General features: G+C 43.6%; 3 protein-coding genes across 3 annotated transcripts; all 3 read right to left on the bottom strand.

Annotated features, from left to right (window-relative positions):
* Nucleotides 1-195: 195 nt before the first annotated feature.
* On the bottom strand, nt 196-3521 carry rrad (Ras-related associated with diabetes). The gene is made up of 5 exons (XM_067249039.1): nt 3417-3521; nt 2735-3115; nt 2230-2303; nt 1708-1912; nt 196-1537 (listed from the first exon to the last, which is right to left on the bottom strand). The coding sequence occupies exons 2-5, from the start codon at nt 3099-3101 to the stop codon at nt 1260-1262; spliced, it is 924 nt and encodes a 307-aa protein (XP_067105140.1). The 5' UTR covers nt 3102-3115; nt 3417-3521; the 3' UTR covers nt 196-1259.
* A 1460-nt stretch (nt 3522-4981) lies between these two features.
* On the bottom strand, nt 4982-7139 carry LOC136955136 (tubulin beta-4B chain). The gene is made up of 4 exons (XM_067248752.1): nt 7011-7139; nt 6603-6711; nt 6254-6364; nt 4982-6150 (listed from the first exon to the last, which is right to left on the bottom strand). The coding sequence occupies exons 1-4, from the start codon at nt 7065-7067 to the stop codon at nt 5090-5092; spliced, it is 1338 nt and encodes a 445-aa protein (XP_067104853.1). The 5' UTR covers nt 7068-7139; the 3' UTR covers nt 4982-5089.
* Nucleotides 7140-8527: 1388 nt separating this feature from the next.
* On the bottom strand, nt 8528-10173 carry ciao2b (cytosolic iron-sulfur assembly component 2B). Its single transcript, XM_067249022.1, has 5 exons — nt 9929-10173; nt 9629-9708; nt 9373-9498; nt 9187-9232; nt 8528-9024 (listed from the first exon to the last, which is right to left on the bottom strand). Exons 1-5 carry the CDS (start codon nt 10053-10055, stop codon nt 8924-8926), a joined length of 480 nt encoding a protein of 159 aa, XP_067105123.1. The 5' UTR covers nt 10056-10173; the 3' UTR covers nt 8528-8923.
* Nucleotides 10174-10317: the final 144 nt, after the last annotated feature.

Here is a 10317-nt window from a genome sequence, read left to right as displayed (position 1 = left end):
CTGTTAACTACCGTGTTTCCTCCCTATCCTGTTGCTGCAGTGTTGTGCCTCCGATGCTATCTGAAGCATGAATATTTATACACATGGACGCAAACAACATTCTGTGACTGTGCATCTATGTCTGGTAGAATATGGACCAGCTTACGGCTATTATGCTTTTCAAGATAAAGACTACCACGATGGTTGCATTTGAAGTTTTATTGCAAAAGTTCAACTGTAAACATTTAACAAAATCCTCATTAAATATTAAATGTAAGTGCAAATCAACCGCAATCAATCAAAACAATGTTTAAATCAGGACAGGTATACTTTATTGCTTGTCTTAACAAAGTCATAACTGGATTGCAGAGCATGGGACGATACTTTTTATACTTTTTGTGTCTTATGTCCCCCGCAATCCATCCTGACCTACCCCTCTAAATCCCCAGTACGAACCTGCGTACTCATGTTTCAAGTAAGTGTGACTCCAGATTCCTGGTGCTGCTGAAACCAGGTAGCTCTGGACTGTGACTAGGTGGTCCTGTAGCCTCAGATAAAACCACTGATCAGGCTCATGAACCATAGAAATACAAGCTCAGACCAGTTGTACAGTATGAACCATAAGATACAAGCTTAGACCAGTCCTACAATATGAACCATACAAGATTAGACCGTTCCTACGGTATTAACCATAGAGATATGAGCTCAGACCAGGCCCAGAGTATGAACCATTGAGATACAAGCTCGGAACAGGCCTACAGTATGAATCGTTGAGATACAAGCTCGGAACAGGTCTACAGCATGAACTATGATACAGCCTCTGATCAGTGCTGAAAGAAACAGTATTTTCCTGTCAGGAACCGTATAGAGATGCAGTATTCTTCCCTAAAACAGAAACACTTGAGAAGCAAAGGCTTCCTATATCAACGCCCTTTCACAATTCCTGTTTATAGAATAACAAGCCTCAGTGGGTTGAATATACGCAAAATGAAAAATGAACACACATTATCTATACATTTAAGGCGATGAACAGCGTAAAAATAATAAAACTGAATCTTCCAAAACAAAAGCGTCATGCAGGTCAACAACTCCTTGTAATGATGTGGACTTTCTTTTTTACAGATCAGATTCCCCTCCTCAATTTTCTTTATTTTTTTTACAAAATTAAAATATATTTCTGTACAGCTCTATGCTCAGTCCTTGGGGTTAGTGTTGAAACACACACAGCGTCTGGTCTTCACAGGCTTTAGAGAACAACGTCATTCCCAGCTTTTGGTTGCTCAGAGGACTGACAGGTCATGACAGGATTTGGACTTCTGTCTGAAGGCCATCTTCTTGTTTTTGCGGGCCACCATGCGTCCGAGGAAGCGTTTAGCCTTTTTGCCGATGCTCTCCCTGCGTTTGCAGCTGGCCATCCGCCGAGCGTTCTCCTCCTTGCTGTCCTTCCTCAGCCTGATCTGACGCACAATGCCCTCAAACAAGTCCCGCACATTGTGATGCAGCGAGGCCGACGTCTCGATGAACTTACAGTCAAACACCACGGCACAGGCACTGCCCTCTGCAGGGGGAGAGGAGTCAGGAGAGGAGGGGGAGATGGAAAGACAGAAAGAGACACAGATGTTCAGGTTAGACATTGACAAGACAGTGATTCTTATCTTACATTGGGTTGGCCTGTTGAAGTCTAATATCCCCATCTCACTTGAGGGAGAGATTGAAACAGTGACTCACCATCGACAGACACCTCTCTGGACCGCACTAGGTCACTCTTGTTGCCCACTAGGATGATGGGAATGTTCTCAGACTGACGAGCTCTGCGAAGCTGGATCCTGAGCTCAGACGCCTTCTCAAAGCTGGCCTTGTCTGTCACAGAGTACACTATGATGTAGGCGTCGCCCAACTTCATGCACTGCTCTTTCAGCCATTGGCTGTTATCCTGGAGGGGGGAGGGACCAGATGGTTAGTGACACATCACAACCCCTCAGGAGCAGGTTCACTGGCTGAACATAGACATGAAAATGGTTGTCAGCTACAAACTGAAGTGTTTGATTCCCTAACATTTTACATTTATTCAGAAAATCATTTTATTCCTCAAGATCTTTGTTATAGATTGTTTTCAGGAATATTATTGTTGAATTGTATACAAAGGCAAAAACTACGCCTATAAGTATTTTTCCATTAGATCAGGCCATTGTTTTGGGATTACACCATTGTTCCTCTTTAATACTTTGAGTCAGATGAAGGCTCTCTCACCTGCTCCCAGATGTCATAGAGAAGAATGGAGGCCTCCTCCTCATCCACCTCGATGGACCTGTCATACGTGTTCCCTAGGAGGACAGAAAATATGATCAATACAAGTGCCAGCCTAATAGACCTATAGCCATGCCGATGTCATCCCTATTTCTTCCTTCCAATCCTCACTACAGACATGTAACAGTCACTACAGGCTTACTCTCAGTCAGATTGGCTATCCACACACACAGTGAGCCGGGATAGTGGTCTGTCTGAAGGTATGTCATCATTGTCCTGATTTCTCTCAATCAATAGCTCTCTTTGTTTCCCAGCTGACTGTGGTAGAGACATGGCAGACAGTGGATGAACTGTTGCTCTTTTAATTTAGTAGTAGCCTATGTCATTTACATTTAATCTCCATCATCAGTCTTGTAAACCTCTAAACTGAGCCTCTATTAAAAATATTTGCCGCCGCAAACACCCAACATGATCATCATCACCATCATTGGGAAATCCCGTGACTCACCTGTTTCGTCGCAGTCGTGACCATCCTCCACTCCGCCGAAGATCCTGGCGAGACTGGACTTGCCAACGCCGTGCTCCCCCAAGAGTACCACCTTGTACACCTGACCCTCGGAGTCGCTGCCGGACGAAATGACGGAGTCGGACGAGTCGGACACGCAGCTGTCCCGGTGGGGCTCCCCGGGGGAATAAGATGTGCAGCGCATGAGGTTGGTCAGCTCACCCGTTTGCACTGGGGTCATCGAAGCGCGCATCTCGCGGTCATCAACGGGCATACTCCTCCGATGCATGTTCTGAAGATGCATAGGGAACGGCATGCTGCCTCTACGCTTGTCCATGTTGCGCAACTTGTCTCCTTTGTTCAAAGTCATGACGACTTAACTGTCTGTGAATAGAAGATATTCGTTAGTTAGTAGGCTATAGGCTATTCAGCTCAATGCTGACCAACCCGCACCACTTTCAAATACAAACACAATTAAATAATGTTAACAGTAAGGAAACACAAAGAAACAATAGGCATAGGTTACTCAAATGCAGTTTATATATATTTTTGAAATATTCCGAGCGTATTTTGGGCACGATAGGCTTAACTTGGAATTTATAAATCATTTTACAATCTTGGTCAACACATTCAGAGCGATTGTTGTAGTAGAGAATAATACATGTCGTAAATAGCCTATACCCACGTTTTATGAGCGCCTGAAGTAGCCCTTCCGAAGCATAAAATCCAAAGGTGGTCCAAATCTGTTGCAATAGGTCCTCTCGTTCCCGTTGTAGTTTTCAATGTAGAGAAGTTTGGGTTTGACTCGATGAAGGGTGCGGATCCCCGTATTTATCTACCCATGGAGTTAGTGACGTCAGTGATGGGTTCGCTCAGAGAACCACGTATCTGCTTATTATAGTAGCGCGTAACGGTAACATCACACAGGCAAGGGGAGGGTAGAGGAGTGTGCGACGAGGAAAGCGTGATTCCAGTGCAGCGTGGGAGGCCGAGGAATGTCCTTCTAGCTTGGGTTGGAGTGGGCATATGTAGCTTTGAATTAAAAATACCTGGACAATAGCTTACTACTACACACTGTTTGACCAGACGTCTTTTCGTTAGTCTAGCGTTGCACGTACACAGATATAGGCCTAGGCTAGGCTAATAGAATAGGCGAGTGGTTAGCTGTAGTAACTTACACCTACTCGGTCAGTTGTATAGGCTTTAACGAAATTGGAGCACCCCGGCGCACAGGTAACCTTTTTGGCTCTGAAAGCTGCCCAGACAGCTGTGATGATTCGAGGGTTGTCGTTTACTTATGAACATGCGTTATTGCCGCCATCTAGCGGAACTATGGGCGGAACAGTGTTCGCCTACTTGCTTGTTTCCACCTGACTGCCTAGAGAGCACATATTTATAGAGCCCATGGACTTTCACAGGTGGTATTAAAGTACTTGAATGAAAATACATCAAACTACAAATCTAGCCCTTATACGGACAATTTGTCTCTTGAATAACACTAAACCTCCCTGTGTGCTCCTGTCACAACTGCCTCTGTGGAGATGGACTTGTTAATAGTTCTACTAAAGCCATTGAGATCATTAGCTCTTTGTAGCATAGATCTATCGGCATAACATGACTAAACGTTAAAGACCAGCTCCATAAATGAGAAGCGTCCTACTCCACTCTTCTGCATATTTGAATAAAGTCAGTAATGTAAAACAAAGGGGAGTTATGCTTTGATTACATGCTGTAGTCTATGAATGTGTTTGTGAATGTATTTATTTGGGGGTCCCTTTTATGTTGATTGGGCTCAAGAGCTAGTGACTGACATTTGTGTTTAGCATAATTTATTGTTAAGCCTTCTCACCTTAGTCAACCTACAATCAAACAGTAGTTGAGTAGTTAGGAAGTCAATTGTGTGAATTATGTGCAAGATAGAGCACCAGATGTCACCTAACTGGCCAAGTTAATACCAGAGAAACTCCTGAAACAAGCTTTCATCATAGAAAACCCCCCCCATTTGATTATATAATGAAAGCAGCATGCTCAGTGTTCAGCTGAAACAAGTTACATTTCCCCCTCGTTACACTCCCATCCCTGTGTCAGTTTACTTCCATGCCAGCAACTCTGTAGAGCAGATGTGTCTGTTTGACTCAGCTCACTATGTAGTTAAAACTCAAAGATTGGAAAACTTTGGATAAACATTCTCTATAAGGCTGCTTTGGTGCATTTAAAAAGAAAACGTGCAAGACAAAATATGGTATTGCTATCAAATGTATGCCTTTAATAAACCTTGAGAACAGACTTTGATAACTTTAATGCCAACAATAAAAATGGACAAACAGGATGGTAATGAGCGTCTCTGGGGCAGCCATTTTAAGCCAGCTCCTCGTCTCCCTCCTCTTCAAATTCACCATCCTCCTCCGCGGTGGCATCCTGGTACTGCTGGTATTCAGACACAAGGTCGTTCATGTTGCTCTCTGCCTCTGTGAACTCCATCTCATCCATACCCTCGCCCGTGTACCAATGCAAAAAGGCCTTGCGGCGGAACATGGCGGTGAACTGCTCGGAAATGCGCTTGAACAGCTCCTGGATGGCTGTGCTGTTACCTATGAAGGTAGCAGCCATCTTGAGGCCACGGGGCGGAATGTCGCAGACAGCCGTTTTTACGTTGTTGGGGATCCATTCCACAAAGTAGCTGCTGTTTTTGTTCTGCACATTCAGCATCTGCTCATCCACTTCCTTCATGGACATGCGGCCACGGAAAATGGCTGCCACAGTGAGGTAGCGCCCATGACGGGGGTCACAGGCTGCCATCATATTCTTGGCGTCAAACATTTGCTGGGTGAGTTCAGGCACTGTCAGGGCACGGTATTGCTGGCTCCCCCTGCTGGTGAGAGGGGCAAAACCAGGCATGAAGAAGTGCAGGCGGGGGAAGGGTACCATGTTGACAGCCAACTTGCGGAGATCTGCGTTGAGCTGGCCGGGGAAACGCAGGCAGGTTGTGACTCCACTCATTGTGGCGGAAACGAGGTGGTTAAGATCACCATAGGTGGGCGTGGTGAGTTTGAGCGTGCGGAAGCAGATGTCGTAGAGCGCCTCGTTGTCAATGCAGTAGGTCTCGTCTGTGTTCTCTACTAGCTGGTGCACAGACAGGGTGGCATTGTAGGGCTCCACAACAGTGTCTGACACCTTGGGGGAGGGCACCACACTGAAGGTGTTCATAATGCGGTCAGGGTACTCCTCGCGGATCTTGCTGATGAGCAGGGTGCCCATGCCTGAACCAGTGCCCCCGCCCAGAGAGTGGGTGAGCTGAAAGCCCTGGAGGCAGTCACAGCTCTCAGCCTCCTTTCTCACCACATCCAGGACTGAGTCCACCAGCTCAGCCCCCTCTGTGTAGTGGCCCTTGGCCCAGTTGTTACCTGCACCACTCTGACCTAAAAAAAAAAGGAGCATCAAGTTCTGAAACTCTGAGCAAAATCCCGAGGTAAATAATCTGTCACAAACTCACTTTCTTAACTGAAAATGTATCATATTCACCAAAGACAAAGTTGTCTGGTCTGAAGATCTGGCCAAATGGACCAGATCTAACAGAGTCCATGGTGCCAGGCTCCAAGTCCACCAACACTGCACGGGGGACATACTTGCCTCCTGGAAATATATATAAACGAATGAACACAGCATTAGGTCAGCGAATTAGCAAGATTATTCGTATTAGTTACGGACTCCACAAGATAGCCATTTTTAAGTCGTTTCGTGTGAGCGCGTGTCTAGATCATTTAATCACCTGTTACACTCGAGACGAACCGCGACCATCTGTCTCATAATTGTGTCTTAGTCGAAGATTCAGCCTATTCCAATGGAAAAATTCAAGGTTTGTTCAACGCACCTGTTGCTTCATTGTAATACACGTTAATTCTCTCCAGTTGAAGGTCGCTGTCGCCGTGGTAGGTCCCAGTGGGGTCGATGCCATGTTCGTCGCTTATCACCTCCCAAAACTAGGGCGGGAGAAAATAATTTATGTACTGTAGTCCAAACTCAACAGGTCAGTGGCACTGAAATACTGGTGACTAGGTAGTCAACTAGCGTCACTAACAATAATGCACAGTACACAAATATTGTACATATAAACTACATGAACGATCTACTTCGTCGTGCCAGCCAACTTGAGGTAATTTAATGACAATACAGCTAGTTAGCTATTAGCTAGCTTTAGCTTGTTCGGTGGGCTAGACCTAGCCTAGCTCCAACTAGTTCGCTAGCTTGGTACTGTAATATTTACAGAAATATCCCAAACCTTTGCTCCAATTTGGTTTCCGCACTGCCCAGCCTGCAAATGCACAATTTCCCTCATTGTGATTGTTTTACGTATTAAGTTCAACGAACTGGTAATGAACAACAACTGAAACTCAAATTATAACGGCGGCGAACTAAATGAAATGTGAAGACATGGGCATTAAATATAAACGATGGTGACTGAGATATTGAACCCAATTGGTTTAAAATACGTCAATCAAAATATAAAGCTATCTCATTGGTTGATATTATGTAAGCCTTAGTTGTGATTGGATGTTAGAATGCAATCAACGGTTGTCAATGGTGACAGAGAAGGAAACATTCGAATGTCAGTTGCCAGAGTCAGTTGCCAGATACTGTTACCTAGCACCAGCTGCAACATGTGAAGAGACAACACTGGGTCATCTTTCACATTCACCTATCATTCTAATCACAAAGTTAAAATGACCGTAGTTCTGATCTACTCATTTAAGGCAAGCTGTTATTTTAAACCCTCACATCGATATTGAGGATTGTAAAATCAGATTACCAGAGATAAATACTTGTATAATCCAAATGGGATTAACTATTTACTGAATAACCATACTGACTGAGGGCCGTAACAAAACAGTGCACATGTTGACCTGAGTCCAGAATTAAGCGACAGCCTTTAAAGTGGAATTTTATGGAAAAGTATTGTGTTACCGTATGTAAGGAAAATGATCGCTAATCAATTTTAATGCAAAGCAAAAGCTGTAGTGTATAATGGAGCTCCTCCAAAACCTGTTTCTGGTCGAACCACCAGGCTCCAGGTGGCAAACGATACAGCCTGGTGATACTCCCTATGGTATCAAATGTATAACATGGAATGATAATCCTACACCCGCACGCACACACACACACACACGAAGGCTTAGATATGCAGTATAACATTTCAGGCAGTGTAATGAAAATGGTGTTGTTTTAAAACAATATAAGGAGTGGAGTTGACAGCATGTTCCCGAGGAGACCTGTAGCAGGTCTGTCAGCTCAAACTGCAATATTTCCCTTTGTCCAGTAGTAGGTGGTAAAACCCCATAGGATTAACTGCGAGATACTACAATAGGCACATTGATTCATGGTTTTAAAACATAACATATATAAAGTTGGTCTTATAAATTAAGTTCCATTTGATTGTTTCTAAATGTAAACATTTAAGTTATACAGGCAAAACTCAAAACATGCTGCTGTCTTGCCTTTCTTATCATGTCACTACCATTGTCTATGATCCTGTGATATGAGAAAAGCTTTAGCAGAGGATGGTTTCGATCCATCGACCTCTGGGTTATGGGCCCAGCACGCTTCCGCTGCGCCACTCTGCTGTTGACTGCCTCAGGAGAAAGTGGGAATTTAACCCTAAAATGTCAGGTTCTTGACAACAATTTCTAGCTTTAATATTGTCAAGGGACAGGGGAGGGTAGTGGAAGGAAGGAGGATTACGTTATTATTGGACAATAATCTTTCGCAGAGCAAGCCTTTAGATAATGACACAAGGGGCTTCCATATTTTACATGTATTTATTCACAATACACAATTCATAAAATTAAGCATTTAATGTCAGCAAAATTATGAAATGTTGCAGATAAAACTGCAATGCATACAAGTATGCGTCAGCTGTAATTGCAAATGTTACATTTAAAAGACACAATCACAATATACTCTGTGACTGATTGATTTATAAAGTAGACTGTATGACATTTTCAGGACTACCGGTACTTGCTGTCTACTAGATTAGAATCACTAGTAGAAAGTGCTTCAGAAAACTGTTCATAGAGATCTAAGATATTGTCCATCATAGCTCTGAGCAGATTGGTTCCTCAGGTTATTCGGGCAGCACTGGTGGACAAGGATTTGCTAATATTACCAGGACCCTGAGCATTCAGTGGTGCTTGGTTCTTAGAGGGTTCTGGTGGACAGACATTGGTTGACAACCTCCAGAAGCTGGGCATTTTCCAGAGCTGCAGCCACTCTCTCCTTATCTGCTAGCTGCTTGTTGACTGTAAAAAAGAACATACTTGCAGACCTCACTAATAACTTACTTAGGACTCATGCTCAGGACGTACGAGTAGGCCTACACATACTGTAATGTTCATGCACTATTAGCTTAGAACTAGGTGTGTATTACTGCCATTCAAATACTTAATTATACAGTGTGTTACCTGCTTCCTCTGAGGCGTGGGTCCCAGGAGTTATACAAACGTCAATCTGAGGGGAGTTAGGTATGATATATATATATGAGTAAGATATACAGGTTAAAGTTGGATATTTACAGTACTCTCAAACTAGCAGTGAGGTGTGAGTGTTATTGAGGTTCTTGTTTCTGTAGCCAAGGGAACCTAACCAACCTTGAACCTTTCTGGTAACGAGCGCAGCAGTTTGACTTTGATCGACAGGCCAATAAGGGTTGCCATGCTGCAGTGTGGGATGGTGGGGGTAAACTCCACCCCGACGGTGTTCTCCTGGTCGTTTACCTGAAGAAAAATGACTTAATTCCGTAGTCTGTTGTCAAACTCATAAGTATAGAAAAGTACATTTAGTCATTTAGCAGACGCTCTTATCCAAAAGTACAAGCCAATCTTTCACATAATAGAGGTTACTCACGCGCACACGCACTTGTTCCACAACATTGAGCTCCTCGAGGGAAAGCGGGTGCTCGGGGTCGTTGATGGACCTTATGAGATGTAGTCCACCTTCAGTCAAGGTTTAATCGCTTGAATTAACACCTGGTAGGTTCGTGGCCAGAATATATTATAATAAATAAAAAACTAGAGTGCAAATTTACCGTGAATAAATCCGTGATTTCAACCTAGATACCAAACTATAGTTGCATACAAGCTAGAGACTATATTACTTAAAAAGATAGGCTAATATTTTCCACAAATTACACAAATTAAAGGATATCAAAGATTTCCCTGTCGTCGATAGGGTCCACAACATCTTCGTCTTCGTCATTTGCTGTCAGAAGTCTCACGCCAGAACGTTGGAAAATCAAGGGATTTGCGTTCTCTAACCGAAGTCCCCCCGCCATTTTATTTGCTGTTCTAAAATACTGATGATTATTTTCCACTATACAAAAGAACTTCTACTCTTTGACTCTACTTTTTCCCACAACCAGAGCCCGTCTACCACAACCAAGGAAAATACTTCCTGGAACAGTACGGAAAGCCATAGATTCAGAAACGGGTTTTCGGTTTAGTATTTATTTTAGTTGTCCAGCAGGAGGCACAAAACTTTTAGTTATGAAAGAAATGCAGTGCATGTGTAGTTTATAGAGTGGTTCATGCACTCTC

Source organism: Osmerus mordax, chromosome 13 (assembly GCF_038355195.1).
Source record: "Osmerus mordax isolate fOsmMor3 chromosome 13, fOsmMor3.pri, whole genome shotgun sequence".
Taxonomy (NCBI): Eukaryota; Metazoa; Chordata; class Actinopteri; order Osmeriformes; family Osmeridae; genus Osmerus; species Osmerus mordax.
This window is presented reverse-complemented; position numbering and strand designations above follow the sequence as displayed.